Below are 24,076 nucleotides of genomic sequence, written 5' to 3' on the forward strand. Positions count from 1 at the left end.
TGCCTTCCCCAAATCAAGGAGACGACTTTAGCAGGGCCCCACTATACATCAGGGTGTTGAACGGATCTTACTAGAGGCCTTACGAAAAAGGTAGCGGCAAAGCAGTTTCAGGAATGGTGAAACAAGTATACACACAATCAGATTACTATATTCTTTAATGGATTGGAATAGATTAATAAGGATAGTAGGCGAATAGGATATGGATATATTGTATATAGAGGATAGATGGTAGTATACAAAGGAAACGGTGGATTGTATTACAACTCTTATATATTCGATATAGAAGCAATTGGGGTATATCAAGGCCTCCAAATAGTGATCAGAAATATCATTAGTATAAAACAAATGGAAATCTGTATATATCAATAGCACATCAGTAATATAGGGAATGAGAGGCACAGCCTCTATCACATCACAATAGGCTTTCCTCAAATGTTATAAATTGATGCAAACACACTCAATCCAGATCAAATAATCATCAGATCATATAAGGATTGAAGGGAATAAGCATACAAATATACTCACTAACAAAGGGATAAGAAAATCAGCCTCAAAGCATATAAATCGATCTATAGTAAGCAGTATCCGCTCTATAACAAAAACTACTATAGAATCAGCAGCACAAGCATAATAAATCAAACAGATACTAATACTCTCCAAACAATATTAGAAATGGAACCCAAAAAGCATAAACAAATACTCTAAGAAACTAGAACTCTCATAAACAACTCTCCATTGTATACTAGCAATCCGCTTAGCACATAGCGACTTTGAAAGCTATTACTAACGATTTAAATATAAGGAAGCAACAATCCACTATTTATACAAAGCATTCAAATCCCCTAAGCATATTATATATTATCACAAAGTCCTTATGATCTATAAAACCTGGTCCCCAGATATTAAGTCTAAATACCCATTCTACAATCAAACAGCTCAAAAACAACTACTGAAACAGTTAATACATACACTAACCAAATTCGCTAAATTCATTACTATAATAGATTTCTATAAAAGCATATACCCTAAAATACTATTAAAAGAATAAAAAGAGAAAAGGAAAGGAATCGATTGATCCAGGCGAACATAAGCAGAAAGTAGAAGGGGATAGATCTAGAAAAGCTATATAAAAGAAAATTGAAGCATACAGCATACCATATTGCAATAGAATATATACAAAAGCTACTCTTATAGGATAAAGCAGCTTTCAAACAAATACTATATAAGAGATCGGAAAGCGCGCATGAAGGTGCTTAGAGGATCGGAGACAAAGGCGCAAGTGCGCTAGCCATCGCTTGGGAGGCTACTGAGGGTATTGAGACCCTATCCCTAGGAAAGGGGGATCATGTAAACTAGAAGATCATCCCGCAGTTAGTCCAACCGTAATGCCCCCTGGGAGGCTCGCCTATACGGCCCGGTTGAAAATTACTAATAATAATAATAATAATAATCAGCTTTTTTAGTCTATTCCATTGAAAGATATTGTTGTCAAGAATCCCTGGCTGTAATCACTTTCCAGTTTCAATAAACAAATTAGATACTAGCAAAACCTTCTTTTCTATTATTACCAATAATAAATTTGTAGAAACTATTGTAAATAAAGTTGTATTGTATAAATAGTTTAAACCATTTGCGAATACTATTACTTCAGAATTAAATATGAAAGAGGTGTTGATTCTAGTGATTTTTTAATCTAAGGGATTAATCTTTCTGATTAGGATTATTAACCAAATCAAACGAATTTCGGGTTGATAGATACAATTCAATGTAGTCGGATTAATAAAAGAGCAGATTATCAAGAATCTGCTTAATATCGAAAATGAGGCATTTAAGCTATCTTAATTTAAAAAAGAAGAAAGATTTTAGGAGACTAACAATTATATCAAAACCGAAGTTTAGGTTGAATATTTCGAATATGAAAACTTCTTGAAATATAGTATGGAGTTGTGAAAGAAACTTTAATAATGAAATAACAAAATGTATAATTGAAAAGAACCTCAAGCTATTATATTCCAGAAACATTTTGAAATGATGGAAGAATGGTAATACAATGTCTCACTTATTATCCCCCTAATCCATACCCTCTATTTAGCTAAATCCCAGATTGATAACTACTGAGCTATTAATATAGTAATTCTCAACCATTTCTAGAAAGTTTTAGCGAAAAACAGAAAACAGAGAGTTAGGAATTCTGGAAATCAATACCTTGGCCCCTGTAACAACAATATCAAGATAATTATAATCTTGCTGAAGAAAAAGGCTTCAATGAAATTGCTTTTTATAATTTCGATTTTTTTTTTAAAGAAAATAGATTAATTATATTACCTTACAATATCCTGAATCTATTCAAGAATGAATTCTCCACAATTTCCCTCCCATTCCCAGAAGAAGCTGGGAATTCAAAAGGAGAAAAAACTTTACATATTTGCAATAATGAAAATGGTATGGTTACTAGATATATACTAAAAAAGATAATTAAAATAAGAAAAATCTACATTATCGAGATTTTGAATTCGGAATTAGATTATAACACTTTGCTTTCGTTTTCAACTTTAAGAAAAAAAATGATATTCGATACAAAAATTAAAATTGAAAATAAAAAAGGTATAAAGAAATAGAAATAAGGATAATAAAGGTATTACCAATTCTGAAGAGAAAAGTAATATAACAAATTGAAAGAATTATATCTGCCAGGGTAGGGAAAAAGGTTCTGTTAACAGGACCTTAAGGTTTATTATTATTATTATTATTATTATTATTATTAGTAATTTTCAACCGGGCCGTATAGGCGAGCCTCCCAGGGGGCATTACGGTTGGGCTAACTGCGGGATAATCTCTAATTTACATGATCCCCCTCTCCTAAAAATGAGATCTCAATACCCTCAATAGCCTTCTAAGCAATAGCTAGCGCACTTGCGCTTTTGTCTCCGATCCTCTGAGCGCCTTTGTGCACGCTTTCCGATCTTTTATATAATGTTTTGATTGAAAGCTGCTTTATTCTGTAAGGATAGCTTTTGTATGTATTCTAGTATAGCGTAGAGTATTACATATATCGATTTTGTTCTTTATAGCCTTGCTATATCGATCGCCTCCTATTCTGTATTTGTGTTCACCTGGATCGGTCAATCCATTTCCATTTCCTCTTCCTATTCTTCTGATAGCATTCTAGGGCATATGCTTCTATAGAAGTTTGTTATAGCAATAAATTCAGTGAACTTGGTTGATATATGTATTAACTGTTTCAGTAATTGTTCTTAAGCCACCCAATTGCAGGGTGGGTATTTGGGCCTGATATCTGAGGGCCAGGTTTCGTAGATCGCAAGGATTTTGTGGTAGTGCATGATATGCTCAAGGGATTTGTATACATTATATGAATAATAAATCGTTGCTTCCTTGTATTTAAATTATTGATAATAGCTTTCAAAATTGCTGTGTGCTGAGCAGATCGCTAGTATGCAATAAAGAGTAGCTTGTGAGAGTTCTAGTTCATTAAAGTATTTGTTTATACTCCTTAGATTCTATTTCTGGTATTATTTGGAGAGCATTGATTTCTATTTGATCCATTACGTCTGTGCTGCCGATTCCATAGCAGTTTTTGCTATAAAGCGGATACCGCTTGCTGTAGGTCGATTCGCATGCCCTGAGGCTGATTTTCTTGTCCCTTTATCAGCGAGTGCATCCGCACGCCTTAAGGTTTTATTAATAAAAGGTATAAAAGAATATTATACTTTTAATTCTTGTATTCAATAATTTGATATTCTTTCATATAGATTATTAACTTCAATTTATTATTCATTATCAATTATCGATTATGCCTTGAACCCAATCGTCACATTACAGATCATTTATTTATTGATTATTAGAAAAAGGGATTTTATATTATTTTTGAAGATTAGTTTGTATTATTCTATAATCCAATAGAATTCTTTATTATCTTTAATTTCGTTAAGATATATTGCCCAATAGAATCTCTTAGCTTATTGTATTATCTTTTGTAAAAAGTAAATAATAATAGTCTTCCTTTTCGAATTTAACTCCCTCTATACTTTTATATATACTCGATAAGCTTCTCTGTACTCATCTATCCACTACAACAAGGCTTTTTCTATTTTCCAATCAATCTTACTAATTACTCGGATTGCTTTGTCTAACATATTCGTAAACTTATTGATATAGATTTCGATCTCAATTATAATCTGAATATCTATATTATTGAAATAAGCTAATTGATTAACTATTAATCCATCTAATCTAAACAAATCCATTTCCTTTATCTAATAATAATACTAATCCCACTCTGTTATTCTACAATTCGTTAAAATAGTAACCTGAGTAGTATGATCAGAATTATAATAGAGTTCTTCCAATACCTCTATATATGCAAAGGGTATATTAGAGAAGGTTAGGTTTATCACATGTCCTCTTATATAGATAGATATACCTAGAATACCTATAAACTCCATACCCTACTCATTTGCTCATATTACAAGCTGCACCTCTTGATTAACTATAATCATCCCCAATTCCCATAAATCGTACTTTACATTAAAATCCCCTCCTACAATTATATACTTATTTAAAACCAGATATATAATATAATTAATAATATTTAAAGTATATAAAGCTCTATAAATATTTAGAATTAAATATTTATTAATTTGTATCCAAAATAAATCTCTATTTTCAAATTATTTCATTTACTCTATTTTCAGATTTGTATCTTTTTGTATATATATTATAATCCTAGGATCTTATTTGTTCTCTTTCAAGTCTCTTTAAAGGTTTCAATTGTTGATTGACTGATATCGATTATATATGTTATAATTTTGTATTATTGAATTTCAGTATAGTCTTAGCTCCTATATACAAATCATATTTAATTGAGCTTTCATTGCTAATTATAATAATATGATATAATTCTTGTATCCTTGGCTTATATTCGCTTAAGCGATAATAAGGCCTTTATTTCTTTAAGTATACTTATTGATTATATTACTTATAAAAAGAGTCTAGATATAATATTAATTGTTATCAAGTTTTCTATATTTATTATCTCCAGATCTATTAAAATAAAGGCTTTTTCTGCTAGTACTTTTATATTGAAATTCCATTAGCTCTAGTTGTGAGCTGAGTGTATACGTAATACAATTAGTATAATCGATAGACTTGCACTAAGCCTACATAAACACTTATTAAAGCATTCATTCTTATATACTATAATTATTATTCCCAAAGTGATCAGGGTTTCTGTAATTATTATTATAAAAGGTAAAGGTAATTTAGGGGTATATTTTATTTTATTTGTATTTATTTTATATAATATCTTATAATCTTTTTTGCTAATAATTCTAATTATAGTCAATTCCTTTACAATCAGAACAATTTATTATTTAGTATAGACCCTAAAGGCAATTAGGTAATTAAAGTGGTTAGTATAGAAGGATCTATAGTAATTAATATATTAAGCTGCTCTGATATATTATTAATTGTCACGAGAGAATATGCCTATATAAACCCAATTAGCTTAATACTATCGGTGATATTACTTTTAGCGTTATATTAATATATAAGTATATTCTTATACTCAATATTTAATTTACTATATATTGAACATTATAAGACTTTGTTACAAATAAAGGGATTATAATACTCTAAGCAGCTAATACTATAAAGTTAAATTTCCTAGAATTTGTTTAAAAGAACCAAATAGGAGCTACTATTGAATAATTAGAATCGCAATATAATAATATTAAAATCAATAATCCAGATAACTCTTTTAATGATTAAATTAACCCTATTATATACCAATTAATAATTGATTGACTATTTGTTAATCTAAGCTGTAATCTCTTCTTTAATAAGTTTATTAAATAAAGAAACAAAAGCTCCTTTGATATAATAAAAATCATAAAATACTTATAAAACTGTATATATAAACCACTTCTCTAATCTATATATACTTATTACACAAAGGATCTTAAATATCCATTTAGAGTTATCTGCTTTTATAATCTCCTCCCAACTAGCACTAAAACTGTATTATAGAATCTAGTTTATATTATTCCTTTAAAGAAAAAGGATTTCTATTAATATAAATCCAATAACTGTCTCTTTTATTCTGAGTCTTAATAGAAAGAGATTTGTCTTTAAGAGTAGAGCTTTTCCATTAACTATTATAAGAATCGTTTTCTTGATTCAATCCTTCTCCTTTTTGAATCTGTATGTTTCTGTATACTTAATATTCATTCCTTCAATAAAAACAGGGCATTCTATATTAATGGGGGCCTTAGTAGGGTTTTCTGCTTCAGACATTATTAGAGTTTTCAGTATATCAGTATAAGTCTTTTGCTTATTGCTTTCTAGATGTGAATACTCTATTATAGGCTTTATCTATTGATTAGAAATAGCTTTTGCTATTCTCAATAATATAAAAATAATCATTTCTTTAATATTCATTGCAAATCTACATTATTGATTCTGAAAGCCTTATGCAAGCTTATCCACTAATACTATAAACATTTCGATTATCTTTTATTTCTCCTTTTCTGTTTTATCAATCCTTTTAAATTGATCCTTAATTACATCAAGGGCAAAGCCTATAAGCGATTTTATAATTAGTAGAGGGATAATACTTATCCTTAAGATAATAATATTTGATTAAAAGACAATCGCCTCTTACACTGGAAAGCTACTCGGTGTACCGGGGGTGTGTATCACTAGCGGTATGGGGGAGCCTCCTGTAAGGCCCTTAGATATAGTTGATTCGTGATCGTTTCAGTATATTCTGTTGTGTTGCTGAGTATGTTATTTTTCTATGCTGAGGAATATATTATATATATAATTGAATAAGAATAATAAGAATAATAAGAATAATAAGAATAATAAGAATGATATAAAACAATAGAAAATATTAGGCGCTCCGAAACACTGGCGAGCTAGCTCGCCCCGAAATTGCTATATTCACTGATATACAAATAGTCATATTAAATTATGAACAGTCGTCGTACGCGCTAATTTCATGTATTAAGAACTTTGAGCATTCCGCTCTGCTTGGAAAAACTAAACAACTAGGCAATAATGGAGAAAGATTAGACGGAACTTCAATGAAGATAAAATATGTCCTGGTACGAAAGGAAAATCAGATATTCATATTGTTGCAACAAGCCGATTTATTACGTTGCCAATACTAAAATCAGAAAGAAAGTTGTTGGAATTGAAATATGATCCTCCTTGGGGGAGATACAAGTTCGCGAGTAAAAGTACTACTGACTAGACTGCCTCAGCTTTTAGGTTCTCCTACGGAATAGTGTCAATACTTAATGATGATATGATAGAAACTTTTCGATGCGCAATGATACTTTGACTAGACTTCTTCAGATTTAGATCTAGAGTGACCATCTCAGAGTTGGTCGGTAAATTCCCGTGTAATGTGAGATTCATTTCGATGCTATACTGCTACTAACATTCCAATATTCACCCCCTCACGAGAGCAATATCAACGTTGACCGAATTGGCCTCACTAACCTAACCTATTCAAAAGGTTCAAAGAAGCAAACGACAAAAAGCTCTTGGGTAATGAGCATTCACCTCCACAATCCGATCCTCCTATGAAATGCCATCGCTAGCAGCCCAAGGACAGCAAAGTTTCCTCACCTCGGTTCTAACTCAACGCCCTAGTTTCCAAAAACTATTCCCTTTTCGCTGCATTGCCGGCACTTCTTTTCTTCGTTTCCTCTATTTCCATATCTATACTTCTAACGGCCTTCTTACAAAATTGATAAACATCTCAAACCACCTCGAAACACACCAATAATTACTTCTGCAAGTCCATACAGATAACAGATAAAAGTCACATCATGTAACTTGCTTGCCACACAAGTAGTTTAGGCATCTCGTCACTTTCTTCACTAGTGTTTGCCTCCGTAGTCGGGTAGAATAGTCTTGCGCTTCTTGGATCTATTACGGGTGCGTGTGGAACGTCGCGAATATTTATCCCTTTCATTCGCTACATGATCTTCCCCCAATGCCGCATTTTCATGTTCCATGATTGGCTCAGAGTTAGACAATTCAGAATCTTCTCTCCCCAAATCGGAAGATGGATTGTCACCAATGATAGTCTTCGAGACGGTTTTGAAGTGTTGTGCCAATTTTGGTTCTGGATTGGAAGCCTGGAATCCATCCTTGTGCTTCTTCAAAGCCGACCCAGCTCCCAGCCCATTCAAAACATCTCTTACGGTTGTAACAGCGCCAAAAATTCCTCCTTCTTCGGTAATCGATGCGACAGCACTTTCATGATTTTCGAGGGCGCCGGCGGCACACGCGTCCTTCACCAAGACGCAATCAAAGTTGTTATCATTGGCATCCCTCATTGTACTCGTTACACAAACGTCCGTTGTTACACCACATATGATCAGGTTCTTGATACCTTTGATATTGAGCATAAGCCGGAACTCTGTGTGTTGGAAAGCGCTTCGACCTGGCTTATCAATAACTGGCTCATTTGACCGAGGCGCCAATTCATCGATAATCTCATGTCCTTTCTCCCCACGGATCAAAAGACGTCCCAGTGGGCCGCGATCACCAATACCAAGTCCAGATGAATTATTTCTTGAACGGTACCTCTCACGCTCGGAAAGGGTGGACAAATCAGGCCGATGGCCTTCACGCGTGTGGTAAATTGGATATCCTTTGGCTCTGCAAGTGTCGAGAAGTTTTCGAATGTTGGGAACAATATCGAGAATTGGCTTATTGTCAATGCTTTGCTTTGCCAGATATCCCTCGGCGGAAGCAACTGCAGTGGAATAAAATTAGTAGGTGCGCATAAATTTGATTTGTATCCATGGTAAAGGGGTCTGAAATCAAATGCAAGAGGAATCATTGGAGTCTCTGAGCTTCCCTATGAATAATAAATACTATGCAGGATTCATTATCGGCATTCTACCTAGGTAGTACATGCTTATATGAAGGGGGTGTTGTGATATGCCTCACATGGATTATGTACGCCCAACAACGGAAAAGAGAAGAGAATTTCAAACTTACAATCTTTCTGCATGTCAATAATGACTAAAGCGGTGGTAGATCTGTTCAGTGTACCGTCATGAGGCCACTTGTAAGGTACGGCCTGTAGCTTGGTGTATCTTTGCGGACATACCACAGCAGGACGATGTTCGATATTAACAGCTCCTCGTTCTCGTAAAGCAGAGGGAGACATTCTGAAATTTTGGCAGTGGCTTTGTATTGAAAGTGAATGTGGTGGATTTCGATGGAAATTGAGAATTTTTGATATGAATGAAGATCTCTTGGATTTAACAGCTTTGATGTTTGCTGCAGATACTGCTGTAGCTGCTCGAGTTTTGATTTCGAATTTCAACTCATCAATTTCGTCGTAAATCTTCTCTGAAGTTAATGATGCATCACCATTGGTACGAACTTTGGAAAGAATTTGATGATGAGGTTCAACAATTGGAAGAATGGCAGAAGAATTGGTATGAATGTTGATTGACGAAGGAGTGTTTTGCGAAGACGATATGATTTGTTGATAAAGACTTGGGCCATTTGGTCCTTCCATTTTGAAAATATCTTATGTAGGGGTCAACGACTAAGCACAACCCGACTAAGCAGAGGTGCTTATTCGACCAAAGTTGGATTCAGCCAGATGAGGAAGGAATGACAGATTGAACCAAGAGAGTATCTTATAATCAAGCTGAAAACAACAAACAAAAAGATGGCAGAGTATAATATGTTGAATAAGAGATAGGTTATGTATACTATATCAATTCGACTTGTTGGTTGATACATATCTTAATCTGACAAGCTTCTTGAATTTGATAGGTCAAGTCAAAAGTCCGATCATGTACTGACTGCAGGTACAGCTGGATCTTGTTCCTGCCACGGGTACCCACGAACACATTGGGGGAAGCTCCAAAGATCATGGCGTAAAACTTCAAGTGAAGCAATCATCATTTACGGCTCATTGCAGGCATATAGTCATGCTGGCTTTGATTGATTCAATTGACTAAGAATGAATCTCCGTAGAGTATCAAAAAAATTTGACAAGTCCCAACTTCCCTTCCTTGAAATTGTATTACGACATTTACTCATCCAAGTCAGTCGTCTATTTGGTGAGATTCTGCACAAGCCTGCTCTGCTACCTACCTGCAGTGCAAAAATCCGGGGTAGTACATGCGGGAATCTTGCAGATTCTGGAATGGGTGTACTAGCCCAGCCGATATTTTGGTCCTACTTAATTGTAGATCAGTACATGTAGTACAAACCAGAATTTCGGATTAGTATTGAAGGGGGAAAAAAGATTCATCGAATGAGATGTTGGGCGGTGTGCAGGTTCCCGTCTCGTTTCACCAGAATGAATAATGGAAAAGAAGAATGGCGCTGGACCTTGCGTAGGTCCCATGTAGATATCCGACGGAAGAAAAAGCCTGCTGAAGCAATTCCCTTCTCCTTTTTCCCCGCGGCGATGAATCTTGTGGGGCCGAGAAAAACGGCAAATGTTCAGAGCGTCGAGAAGGGGGCTCTTCGTACGAATTAGTTAGCTCAACAGCTTGAGCTGAGAGGTTCCAACATTGAAGCTCAATATTGGACGCTGGTAACATTGTTGGCACTCGCCTGAACCAAAAGAGCGATGGGCTCAAAAGGAATGTTTCGTGTGCATTTTCAATATACTTAGCACAAGAGGCAACGCGTGATATTGATGCCGATGAGCAAATGATGAGACTCGGCCATCTTCGGTCGGAGGTATGCAACATCCCTCTCGATTTGTTTGAAAACAATCAATCAATACTTCCTTGCAATTCAATCGTGTTACGATGATGAGTTCTATCACATTTCAGATTTGTATCTAATATTTTTCGCACCTCGGACTTCAAGGGTAGGGAGGCAGTTTTCATTGATATTAGATGGAGCTCAAGTCGTACATCAAGACCAAACCACGTTATGGCGTCTGCGGTGTGTCTTGTTTGTAGATTGAGGCGGCCGAGGAGGTTATCCGATTCGAAAGAAGTAATATCATAACCAAGATTCCGGGCAGTACATTTCCATTCATGTATCTACAGGCAAGAAAAAAAGCAAGTTCGAAGGTCGACGAAGCCAGTCGTAGTACCATCTTCTTTGTAAGATTGCCATATCACGAGAAAATAACGAAACGTAATAAGTTTATGTTGATGAACAACGGAATAAAACGCTTAAAAAAGATCGTCTTGTGGAGAGTATTGCGGGCAAGCCACAGATAAGCCTAAAAAATTATCCTAGCATCGTTTGCCCCGGACCAATCCATTCCCCAATCATGACCCTATCAACCAGATAATCCAACGCTCATCGAGAAAAATGTTCCTCATTCTTCATTTTTTTCTCCGATACGGTAATTCAAGACAAGGTGCTAGATACAAACATGCATAAACGAAGCACCATCATGGGTTTGCCGGAGGGAACCGTGATAGATGAGATATTGATAGCAAATTGATATAGAGATTGCTATCGGATACAAATGACAAGATAGAAATTCATATCTATCTCAGCTTTGTATCTCAATGACATCCCACACTACAGTCCTAGTTAGCTAAGTCAATATCATTCGACGAGGGAAAAGTCTAACATGGCTATTTCACAGTCACCCCGGCAGTTGTAATGTTGCATCAAAAGTTGCGTCCTCCCCATCCAACTTCTCCTCATACCCGTCAATATGATCCCGATAAGGTATAGATTTCTTGCAAGATGTTCTGGATGAGTTTATAAATACCTTGGGTTGTATCCTCGGTCATATGTCTCTCCACTCCTTAATCAACAGTACAACATATCTTGGAAATTGCCACCACCCTGTTCCAAAGCTGTGGTATTGGAAATCTTGACCTCGAGTATCTGCATTTCATTGCGAGGAACAAGATGACAGAAGAAGGGGTTGTGGGAAAAGTCTTCCCTCCAGGCGTGGCCGAAGATGCCGCCCTAGAAAATATGGGTTATCGTCCGGGTAAGTTGATTTCCTCATGTTCTGATTATCTAGTTGGCGTACCATCTACACATGCCGTCATTTTTGATCATCTGCTGATAAGCATAATTTCAGAGCTCAAGCGATCTTTCGGTCTCTTGGGCATGATTGGTTTCTCCTTTTCCATTGTTACGAGGTAAGTGTTCTTCTGCGTATGCTGTGCATTCTCTAAATCCCAACACCGGTGATCGGCACCGGCGCTGCAACCTTGGAGCAGAAAAACGTGGCAAGATGGGACGCTTAACGCTTGTTAACGGCTTCGTGCAGTTGGAGTGCCCTCGGTGGTGTGCTTGTCACAGGTGTCAATGCTGGTGGTCCACCGGTAGTGAGTAACCTTTCACATTTTTCACTCAGATCTTACCATGCCTCCAAATCCAGGCTTAATTCTCCTATCTATGGGTCGATTTTGAGAATCTCAGTTGATTCTCGAGGATGTTCATACATTGCACTGCGCTGGTATTGCAAACATAGCCCCAAACATGTTCCACGACGTCCGAGACATATGAAGTTGTCAAGAATGACAAAGTTATCTGCTATACGACTCGAACTAACATTATTTGTTTATGCAGATGATTTGGGGCTGGGTAGGCATCAGTCTTGTTTCCCTCTGTGTCGTCTATTCCATGGCAGAAATGTGTTCTGAGTACCCCGTCGCCGGAGGTCAATACTCATGGGTCTATATTCTCTCACCGAAATCGGTGAGGAGACAATTCTCCTATCTTACGGGATGGTTTATGATCATCGGTCAGTCATATTCTGTCTCATCATATTCTGTCTCATCATGTTCTGTCTCATCATATTCTGTCTCATCATATTCTGTCTCATCATATTCTGTCTCATCATATTAGCATCGAATCTTAGTTGTACCTGAGATGAAAAGTGATACCAAAGAACCATCTCATGACCTTCCATGAAACTTGACCCCATGTTCCCTGTTTTTCATAGCAACGATTATGACTGACGTTTTGTGGTACGCGTATAGGTATTCTTGCCATGGGCGCAACGAACAGTTTCATCGGCGCAAATTTTATCCTGGGCCAAGCGAATCTCGTTAATCCATCCTACGTAATTGAGCGGTGGCACACGGTTTTGGTAGCTTGGGCAGTGACTCTCATTGCAACATTCGTCAATTTGTGGGGCTCGAAAATTCTTGACAAAGTATCTACAGTTGCGCTTGTCTTCAATATCGCCTCCTTTATTGTGACGGTTGTCACTATCTTAGCATGCAACACCAATAAACAAAGCGCTAGTTTTGTCTTTCAAGACTTTCAGAATTTTACGGGATTTGGGACGGCCATGGCTGGTATTATTGGAATATTACAGCCGGCATTCGGCATGTGTTGTTGTAAGTGTTTCTTACCACGCTGCCTTTATCATGGCTTTCTCTACTATCTCCGCCAATTGCCCGGCTTCATTTGAATCACCACCAGGCTAACACAAAATGCCCGACTAGATGATGCGCCATCCCACATGACCGAAGAGTTAAAAGATGCCTCCAAAGAAGCTCCTCGCGCGATGGTTCTCTCCGTCTACATTGGAGCCATCACAGGGTTCATCTTCTTGATCGCTGTTTGTTTCTGCGTTGGCGATATTGATGCTGTTGCTAACACATCGACGCTGGTTCCTCTAATCCAAATCTACGCCGATTCAACCAACAGTCACATCGCAGCATGTTTCCTAGCATCCATGATCGTAGTCATCAACGTCGCATCTTCCAACGCACTGCTTGCGGAAGGAAGTAGAAGTCTTTACGCATTCGCTAGAGATCATGGACTTCCATTTTCGAGCCATATCAGTAAAGTGAGCGCCAAGCATCAAGTTCCCGTTGTGGCTATTATTATTGGGACTATAGTACAAATGGCATTTAACAGCATATATTTTGGCACAGTAACAGGGTTTAATACTGTAATCGCCATTGCGACAGAGGGATTTTATCTTTCATACGCTATGCCTCTTCTCGTGCGCATAATATCTCACATCAATGGATCGCATCGACAACTTACAGGTCCTTGGGCGATGAGACCAGTCGTCTCATTAATGGTTAATGGGATTGGTCTGGCGTATTTACTTTTCGCATGTATTACTTTTAATTTTCCATCGGTGTATCCGGTTACGAGCGAGAATATGAATTATACTTCAGCGGCTATAGGTGTGATTATGATGGTAGCGGCGGGGACTTGGGGAACGACTGCTCGAAAGAGGTTTTCGGGGCCAGAGATTGAGGTTGTAGACGTGGTGACGGGAGTGGAGAGGACGGATTCGGATGAGATGAGTAGACGAGAAAAGAGGGAGGAGAACAAGAGTGGATGAGTGGAAGGAGGAGAGATACGGTGATGAAATTGATGGATGATCAGAAAGAGAAGATGATAGAAATGGACAAGTCAACTTGTGGCGCACTTAGAATTTTCTGTATGCCTGATTCACGTAGACTATTTCATGAATGCTATTGATGCCCAACATTTAGACATCTGAGATCGCTCCTCGCGCCATCATCATTATTTGTATCACATCTTCGATTGATTTTGACCCGTGACCTTGTCACCCGGTACGTTGAAAATAGAAACCAATTTTACAATTCGAAACGTTAATGCGATCAGATGTAATTCCATATAAATTTTGATTGGACGAAACAATTTAGAAGTGGGATATCGTGTCAATGCGAGGATTTGCCGGGTGAAGGCTGGGATTGAAACTGTAGGATCAAAGATCGGAAATTTCTTTGTGAGAAAAACAAATATTATCGACGCATCTTTGTAATATACCTACCTCGCGAGCCTAGGTAATTACAAGAAGTAGAGAGATGTAATTTTTGGAAGGGATTTTGAGGACTTTGATGCGGTCCTTGCCTCACCTTACATGCCCCTCATGACTCGACCCACGTGTGTGATCGAAATGATCAAAAATGGCCAACGGAAGTGCAAAGGGAAATGCAAACGCAGGGAAAAGAAATGAACATCAAACCAAACATGTATGCAACATTCCGAAGAAGGATTTGCCTGGCTCGCACCTGGCTGTCAAATTACGATAGAACGCCTTGAAGCAATGCAATATGTGCAACCGCGGCATTCGTATATACTACTACCCTTCATACCAAAACCTTCCCCTGCATTGTACTGAGAAAGGGAGCTCGATGTGATGAATCTCGGATGACCGTGAGCGACACCTCGCTTTCGTGTATCTGGGTAGGTATCTGGGTAGGTATCTGGGTAGTCAAGCTTACTTGTACCCCGTATGGTAAAGTCAACAATCAGGTGTGCGAGATGCAAGGAATACCCGTACATGAATGACATGAATGACATTGTGCAGGAGTAGGAGAAGCTTTAACTGCGCGAGGAGCTAAAATTATCACGGGATATCGTGTTAACACGTCAATACATTGATGCTAGTAACGAACATTCCCACATTTATCGACTTAGTTGCATGAGCGTGATGACCAAGGGGGTTTGGTGAAAGGTACGGACCGGAGGTACTAGATGGCAGGTAGACGGATCGATACCGGTTTGCTGGGGATGTAGATATCGATGATGATGAGCGTCCAAAAATATCCAAGATGATCGGAAAGGGAATGTGTAACTATTCCCAGCATCAACATAGAACCTCTGTTGAGAACCGACGTCGATTATGTTTCGTATTGAAGAGGAAAGAAGGGAATATGAAAGGGTGGAATGTGTGGAAGATGTACCAAGTAAGATGAATTTAAGACTCACCGTTCATGTGACTGCCAGTTGTTTAAAATGTGGCTGGTAATATTCAATCAATCTTATCCATGGATATGGATGGCTCAAAGCATGGTTGCTGGATCAGCAAAACATCACATTAACCACTTTCACCACTTTCACCTAATATAATCTCTGTGAACAGGGTTGTAATTCCCATTCTACCTAGGTATCCCTCTCACGCCAAACAAATAATGAGACTTTGACCAATGAAATGTCGTAGATTCTGCTCTTCTCGTGTCTGACTTCTCTCGTTTCCTCTCGGTAGTCTCAGGCCTCACGTCTCTCTCCCTCACTCCTGATTCTTTCTCGAACCTTTCTCTCTTTCAGGAGGTTTCCCGTCGTGCAGTCCAGCCGACCAGCAGTTGCACTACACTTACAACATACATCGCACATCCTGGGACAACATCATCATCATCGACCATACGAGAAAAGTCTCTTTCTCTTCTTTCTCTTTTTTGTTTACTTTATCTCATTTTCAAATCTAGAATCTGCCGACGCAACATACCTTCTTTTTTTCTTTTTCCCGGGCGCCCAGAATTCAATCCAGCATTAGCGACATACGAACGACAAACGAACGTCGACGACAAGAACAACCTCCAGCGCAACTTCTTCCATTTCACAAACTTTCACTTGCGTTTTGGTCCCGACCTAAGGATTCCTACTTGACCTTACATTCCACCCGCCAAAACCCTACTGTGCGATATCTACCTATGGATTGACCGTACTCGACATCAACATTCAACAATTCATAGGACTATCGATTATCAACTCCCGACCACCACTTGATATAGGAATATCCAACGAGAATACATAGATCGAGAACCAAAGGATTTCCATTCTCAACTCAAGAACCTCAGCAGTGCTACAATACACTTTTTCAAATACTACCACTACATTAATTATTGTTTCATATCATTTGACGGGAAGGATAAAGGTGATTCACGACTTCTAACGACCATTATTGTACACGAAATCCAATCTTTTAGTCTTCTTTACAACCTGCAGCCTTCACCATTTGTTTTGCGATCAACATCCAAATAACCCAACTTTGATTTATCGACCATCGACATCATAAGATCTTCATCTCGACCTTTGCACGGCTAAACAAGTTTTACATCATTGTGAGGGGTCTGCAAGAGGTCATTCTTTATTTGTTTATGGTCCACAACAACAATCGCAACAGCTGCATATGCTATTGGTCACTAGTTTTGCAAGATCGCAAGTCTAAGGAACGGATGTTACCGCCAAGCAACAGAACGGCTTTAAGATAGTGAGAAGATACGACAACGATACGAATTCAAGACCGGACAGAATCAACAAGAATAATAATAACCACAGATGTCGGAATTACCATCCTCCCCGCCTTCGGATCCGGTAGATGCGATCGCATACTACAAATTGCAGTACGAGCAATTGGAGAATGAATTGACGGAATTCCAGGCGAGTTCGCAGGAGTTGGAAGCAGAGTTAGAGAAGGATGTCGAAGCTGCGGAAAGAAGGGAAAGGTTATTGCAGGAAAAGGTAGAGAGTTTGGGATTCGAAGTGGAAGAATGGAAGGTATGTCATCGTGAAGAGGTGCATGTGGTAATTGGCAGCGTAGTTGGCTAACCAGAATTTATTTGTAGAAGAAATATAAACAATCCAAGAATGAAGCGAATGCCGCGCAGACTACTTTACAGAAGGAGATCACTTCTCTGCGCGATGCGAATCGAACCATGCAACTCCAACTTCGAGACATTGAAGTTCAACATGACGATATCGAGCGGCAAGCGCGAAATACCTTCTCATCCTTGGAAGATATGGAATCAAAATTTAATATGTCTATTGAACGAGGGGTGATGATGGAAGAAGAAATCAAGATTGGCGAAAAGGAAAGAGAACAACTCCGGATCGAAACACAACGTTTGAGAGATGAGTTGTCGGACCTGAAAGTTGAGGCAGATATCATGCAAGACAAGCTACGAAAACGACAATTTCCATCAATCACAACGGATTATACTGCGCCAAGTACTCCCTCATTTGAGCCCTTTGGAACATCTCCGAGATCCACAGCTTCTTCTCCAATCATCAACACTCCACCAGATACCAAGTCTATCTCAACGACAGATACCGTTTCCGAAACCCCTACCCCTCCATCTCCGCCCATGTCAGAAGCATCGGCGACTGCAAGACACGGACTGACCACATCGATGAACCCACCCCAAAGCAATCTAAAACTATCAGCTGCGAATGCAAGCTCGACGTCTAAACAAGGTCTATCTCGTTACGTGTCTGGCACAGTTCGCAGTTCACGAGGCACCACACCGAACGGCAATTCGAAAGCAAGAAGTGCGACACCAGCGGTGATTCGCCAGACAAGACAAAAAGCACCACCTACACGCGGTTTGCCGAACTCAACCTCCCTAACTCATATCAGAAGTTTGACGGCGCAAATGCAAAGATTAGAACAAAGAGTGCAGTCTGCGAGATCAAAACTACCCGCGCCGGTCACTACTCCACCTCATACTATACCGAGAACAATATCAGCTATGGGTCAAAATTACTTGCCACCAAGTGGTACAATAAGAGGTAGGAAGAGAACTACGGGTAGTACTGCAAGCGCGAGCACTACATCATCTATGACTGGAGATGAACCTTCAGTAAAGCACCTTCCTCGAGTCTCTGTATCCGGAATCAGCAGGCTTTCTTTTGGACCAGTTGCAAATAGAGATGGGAACGATAGCAGTCAACATAGTAGTAGACCACCCAGTCGACCAGGTAGTCGTGCCAGTGGATCACTCTATGAACGCCCACCAAGTCGATCGACTCTCAGTCGCCCAGGCGCTAAGACGCCAGTATCATCTTACGCACAGTCGCAAATTGTGGATTCGAGAAGGGCGAAGAGTAGTATGGGTGGAAATTATGGGGATAGGCACGGAGATGGAAGACCTCATACGCACTCACAGAGCGTCTCATATATTGGGTACGGCGTGGACGAGAACCGGGAATCTACCTACACGACACCAGTTCGTAGGGGAACTGTGCATGAGAGTTCGGGTGGCACACCACTATCTTCACTCCCTCGAAGGAAAAGCGGTGGACAATCATTATCGATTTCGGGCCTACCTATGCCTAGGAGAACAAGCACAAGTCAAGGATTTCGAGAGGAGGATGAAAGGATGATTATTAATCCTAGACAACCAGCGGGACTCAATAGAACTCCCACGGCACCAACAGGAAGACAAAGGAAATTGAGTGGAGTAGGAGAATGTTATTAAGCTCACTAGATGAGAAGGGTGAATGTATTTCATCCTCTTCACTTCATCTGTATACCGTTATGGAGAATCCGGGAATTTGGGATCATATTTGGAAGGACATGGGAGAAGGGTGTAAACTTGGGTTGCGTGCATTGGCTAAGGCGTTTGTTTGTTTTTCTCAACATCGTGCGTGCATAGCTAGGCGGACATGGTATGGAAAACAGTTTGGGATTGATACTGCTGCTATACCTCTTTTTTATTGATTTGCTCTGCTCCTCTTGGCTCGTTCCTTTTTGTATTCTGGGAGGAGAGAGTTTTTCGTTTCATTTGTACATAGGGGATGGATGGTTGATGATGGGTTTGGGGTTTCGTTTGTTGGTGAGATGGTGTGCAGGAGAGATTTGAATGGATTGGTAAGGTGATATGGATGGAGAAAGAGCATGGATGGATGGATGAATGGATAGATGAGATGGAATGGAATGGAATGTGATAGGATGGATGGCTGGAAGTGAGCGCTACAGACACAGACCAGACTATAAGAATGAAGGAAATGATTATGATTCAATTGGGTGTTTTTTTGATATGTGATGTGATGATATGAGTGCGATCTTGCTGGTAAAAAAGTAGCTATAAAATACAACGAATGCACTAGCTACGGTAGTGGATGATAAGGAATACCATTCCCGGGAAAACTAACTACTTGGTAGCTACCCTACCTAACCTACGAGCCTACCTACGGATAAACACTAGGCAGGTACAAGCTTATTTCTTACCCCCGAATATTTTTCGGCCTCCGTGGTCCGGTCTGTCTGTTGGTCTGTCGGTCTGTTGTGTATATATGTTTCCTTCTTTTATGTTATGTTATGTTATGATTGATTGATTATACGTTTGAGTATCTTTTTTCTTTCTTGCTTTATTGGGATGGTATGGTGATGGTGATGGGATGGTGATGTGATGGTGATGGTGATGGTGATGGTGATGGTGATGGTGATGGTGATGGTGATGGTGATGGTGATGGTGATGGTGATGGTGCTGGTGATGGTGATGGTGATGGTGATGGTGATGGTGATGGTGATGGTGATGGTGATGGTGATGGTGATGGTGATGGTGATGGTGATGGACTGGATGGTTCGCGATGGACTGGCTGGATGGGATTCGACTGGACTGGACTGAACTGAACTGGACGAACTGGACTGTTTGGGAGGGGGCTGAATGAGAGTAGATACATTGAGTAGATAGCTTGGTGGCTGTTGAAGGACAGGTAGATAGATAGATAGATAGATATTTCATTGAATAAATAAATAAATTATCTGGCTCTAGCTACTAACTAGCTGAATAGATATGTTGAGTGCGTGGGTGTGTAGCAAGTAGCAAGTAGAGTAGATGTGAATGTGAAGATGATGAAGAAATTGAGAATGAGATGAGATGTGGTAGAGAGGGATTTGTATCTTGTAGTTCTGTGGGTGATGTGATGTGATGTGATGTGATGGAGATTGGGTGGGTGTATGGGTAGGTAGAAGAGAAGGGGAGGTGGGTAGGGAATTAAGTATGGATGGGATGGGAAGGGAAGGGATTTATTTATATAGCTTGTGATGATTGTTATTTGGGATGATGAGAGATTGAGAGGTTGATTTGGGTGAGAGTGGTTATGAAGGGGCTATGGGGAAGGAAAGATGTTTTCAGATTTCATCGCCGACGTGTTTGGACTCTAGAGTGATGATTTGATCGGAGGAGAGAGAGTTTTTGATGGGAAGTTGATAGAGATACTAGGTAAGTAGGGTTTTTTTTCATTGCGAGATGGATATTTGGTTTGCTAGAGAGAGGTGTGGAAATATTGATGGATGGATGGATGGAATGGGATGGGATGGGTGGATATCTACAGTAGTACCTAGGTAGCGAGCGAGGAGGTGTAGCTAGCTACCGGTAGTACTTTGCACGTAGGGAGGCAGGAAGGTAGAGAGTGTTGGTAGTGGTAGTAAAGAGATTATTTTTCTTCGAACCTTCTTCTTTCTCTACTTTGAGTGAGTGAGTACAATGGAATGAATAATGCAATGAATGGTGCGATAAATGGATGGATGTGTGAATATATTATCCACCTCGATATGTAAACTCCAGTTCAGGATTGGTATTGCTGTAGCTGGGATAAGTTCGAGCTGGAGTTGGGAGGATGTGGGTTTACGGGTCTTTTTCTTTGATTCTGAGGGGTGAAGGGAAGGGGAAAAGAGGTGATGATGATGATGATGGATTTTGTGTCCTGTCTATTATGTTATACGAGTAAATTATCTGGCAGTCTAGCGAGGAAAGGTGTACACGAGAAACGAGAGAAAGGAGGGTAGCTAGCTCATCGGATGTCCGTGGGGAATCGGGGGAGAAATAAGAAATATCTGGTATCTACTAGGTACGTACCTAGTAGTTCAGCCTCACGTACCTATAAATTAGAGAAGCGGACTCGTGAGACACGGGCGCCCTCGAATTGTAGAAATGGCACAGCGATTAACTGAGTTCGAATGGAAAGAAAGATATAATTTCATGGCTGCTTATGGGCTAGAATACATACTATGCAACATACATGGACGAGTGAGTTTGTGTGTTGAAGTTTCAGAGTCTTCGACGTACACGCACATTTGGTTGATGGGTTAGGTTAGCTGGGTGATGACTATTTTGTTTACTGATGTTCTGGAATTATTGTCGTGGTGGTACGAGTAGATGCAGATATTTAGATTTTGGGTTGATATTGAATTGAATTGAATTGGATTGGATTGGATTGGAGGGAAGTGAATGGCGGATGATAATGAATGATATTTTGAGTTGGAGCTACCTACCCACCTCAGCAGTCAACTCGTCTAGCTTGCCAGAGCGAGACAAAGCACTCGGAGGGATGATTATATTTGCTTGGAAGATTAGGATTGAACTTTTGATGGCTTTTGGATGGGAAGAGCAAGGGTCATGATGATATAATGTTTTGTTGGCCGTGAACTATCTCCGAAAGGGAATTATCGAGCGCAGCGAGCTACGGGGGTTTGGGGGCTTGCCCCATCCATCAATACCGAGTCAATGATGATATAGGAAAAGGATCAACGACGGGTTCCATATTTTGGGAAAGCTGAGAGTTAGTCGTGTGTGTGTGTGCTGCTGGAAAGTACTTCGTACAGATCGAATATACGAGGTAAAAGTCCGGTGCTAGAAGCTGGATATGTTCTCTTGGTATATATGTATGTATGTACTTTGTAGGTAGATCACCAATATGTATGTAGTTTTGAAACCGCATACCTAGACTAGATATATGCCTTCTGGTTGTAAGAGGAACGAGTAAGAGACGACATCACCATTACATTACATTACATTGCATCATGTACGGAATGGAGGATTTTGACTTTCATGACTCTCTCCCCCTCTCGATGTCTTTTGTCTCTTGCATGTACTTTGTAAGATTTTACCTTGGATTGGTACAGCAAACCAAAGGTTCTACGGGATTCTTCATCCCTTTGGAATCTTGACCCCTGTTATTTAGTTAGCTTTAGGTATGTACCAGTATGTACTTGGGTATGTATTTGGGTATGTACTTGTATGTACCTAATATGTAGGTAGTCTCGAGGTAGTGTGGTGGTGTTGGAATTGATCGACCGGGTAGTATTCATTCCAGAAGCATGGCCACGACCCCTAGCCTCTCTAACAGCCTTCGAGGGAAGAAAGTTTAATGAAGTTGTCACTCTCGATGATTGTTGATTTTTGGTGAATTTGAAAAATGGTAATTAAATGAATGGGATATGATTTTTTGATTTTGGATTGATGGTGAGTGTTGATGTGTTAATTATCTATATTTATCAGATGTGTCCTGATATGTTACAATGTCGTGGTGATATATTATAATATTGTCATCTGTTGATGTAAAAGAGTATACTCGGTTTTTATTTGATATTTGATATTTGATATTCCCATATCATTCTCAAACTCTCGGCCAGATCTATTGACGGACTTCCTCAAAGACTTGTTAAGCAAGTAAAGTGACTTAGCTAGTCTCTCCGCAAGTGGTATACACCTTACCCTACCTTACCCAATCTACCCTACCTACCTTACCTACCCTACCTACCCTACCTACCCTACCGACCTAGTATGTAAGTGGCTGAGTGGGTCTCTTCAAAACGCCAGAACTCACCAAATTCGTGGTCGTTGGGAGACGCGCTTTACTCGCTTGGGTTTAGTGGAGTCAAGTGAGGGATGGTTGAGAGGTCTGAGAAATTGGAGACATTGGAGAAATTCAATGTTTGATAGTGAAGTGTGAAGTGAGTGAGGGAGCGAGGGAGTGACTGAGAGTGAGGGATGACTTGATATTGAGAGTGAAGACTGATGAAACGATCAAGAATCCAATACATCCAATACAATCAATGGTGATACATACACTCGCATCTCATCTCGCATCTCGCATGAAAAATAAAAATAGTAAGACTCGGTCAAGAAAATCCATCGAGCATTGAATTTCATGCCGTGTAAGACTTATTACATAGAAGAAGATAAAAAAGGAACCTGATCGCCATAAAATTGGAAGTTTTTTTTTGCTTCTATTGTGTAGATCAACAATTTTGAAACTTGTTGATTGTTGATTGTTGTGTTGTCGACTATTTTCCCATCCCCTCATTCGACGAGACTTGAAGTCTCTCAACTAGCAATAAGTACATACATACCATACCACATCTACTTCCTTGTCTTGCACTTTTTAATAGATACATTGATACATTCTTCACTCTTCTCTCTTCTCTCTTCTCTCTTCTCTCTTCTCTCTTCTCTCTCCACTCTCCTCCCTTCTCGTCTCGTCTTCTCTCCTCATACATCCATCAATCATATACCCAACCACTCATCCACCTACCTACCTACCTGCCGTCTTACTCACTTACTCATTATTATATCATCGCCTCAACTCTTCTTAAATACTAATCCGCTGTATATCCTCTTTCCTCGAGTATACACAGACTACTTTGTAATATTCGGACATCATTCGCCGAGAGAAGGGACGGTCTCCAATCTTTTTTCTGTCAAGCATTCATTAGATTGAGATACCCCAGGTAAGATTATAAAACCTTCATTAACACTTCTCCCCTTCCCTTTCCCCTCAACCCTCAACCCTT

General features: G+C 39.3%; 4 protein-coding genes across 4 annotated transcripts; 2 read left to right on the forward strand and 2 right to left on the reverse strand.

The window, feature by feature from the left end:
- Window positions 1–7,907: 7,907 nt before the first annotated feature.
- On the reverse strand, window positions 7,908–9,568 carry EAF02_007532 (uncharacterized protein; the record flags this gene model as incomplete). Its single annotated transcript, XM_038903580.1, has 2 exons — window positions 7,908–8,791; window positions 9,040–9,568. The coding sequence occupies 2 exons, from the start codon at window positions 9,566–9,568 to the stop codon at window positions 7,908–7,910; spliced, it is 1,413 nt and encodes a 470-aa protein (XP_038756394.1).
- Window positions 9,569–11,895: 2,327 nt separating this feature from the next.
- On the forward strand, window positions 11,896–14,308 carry EAF02_007533 (uncharacterized protein; the record flags this gene model as incomplete). Its single annotated transcript, XM_038903581.1, has 6 exons — window positions 11,896–11,980; window positions 12,074–12,134; window positions 12,266–12,323; window positions 12,568–12,742; window positions 12,981–13,343; window positions 13,452–14,308. The coding sequence occupies 6 exons, from the start codon at window positions 11,896–11,898 to the stop codon at window positions 14,306–14,308; spliced, it is 1,599 nt and encodes a 532-aa protein (XP_038756395.1).
- Window positions 14,309–17,055: 2,747 nt separating this feature from the next.
- Window positions 17,056–18,974, forward strand: EAF02_007534 (uncharacterized protein; the record flags this gene model as incomplete). The annotated part of the gene is made up of 2 exons (XM_038903582.1): window positions 17,056–17,274; window positions 17,343–18,974. The coding sequence occupies 2 exons, from the start codon at window positions 17,056–17,058 to the stop codon at window positions 18,972–18,974; spliced, it is 1,851 nt and encodes a 616-aa protein (XP_038756396.1).
- Window positions 18,975–19,866: 892 nt separating this feature from the next.
- Window positions 19,867–20,181, reverse strand: EAF02_007535 (uncharacterized protein; the record flags this gene model as incomplete). The annotated part of the gene is made up of 1 exon (XM_038903583.1): window positions 19,867–20,181. The coding sequence occupies one exon, from the start codon at window positions 20,179–20,181 to the stop codon at window positions 19,867–19,869; it is 315 nt and encodes a 104-aa protein (XP_038756397.1).
- Window positions 20,182–24,076: the final 3,895 nt, after the last annotated feature.

This window comes from Botrytis sinoallii, assembly GCF_014898435.1.
Source record: "Botrytis sinoallii strain Bc 23 chromosome Unknown BSIN_013, whole genome shotgun sequence".
Classification (NCBI taxonomy): Eukaryota; Fungi; Ascomycota; class Leotiomycetes; order Helotiales; family Sclerotiniaceae; genus Botrytis; species Botrytis sinoallii.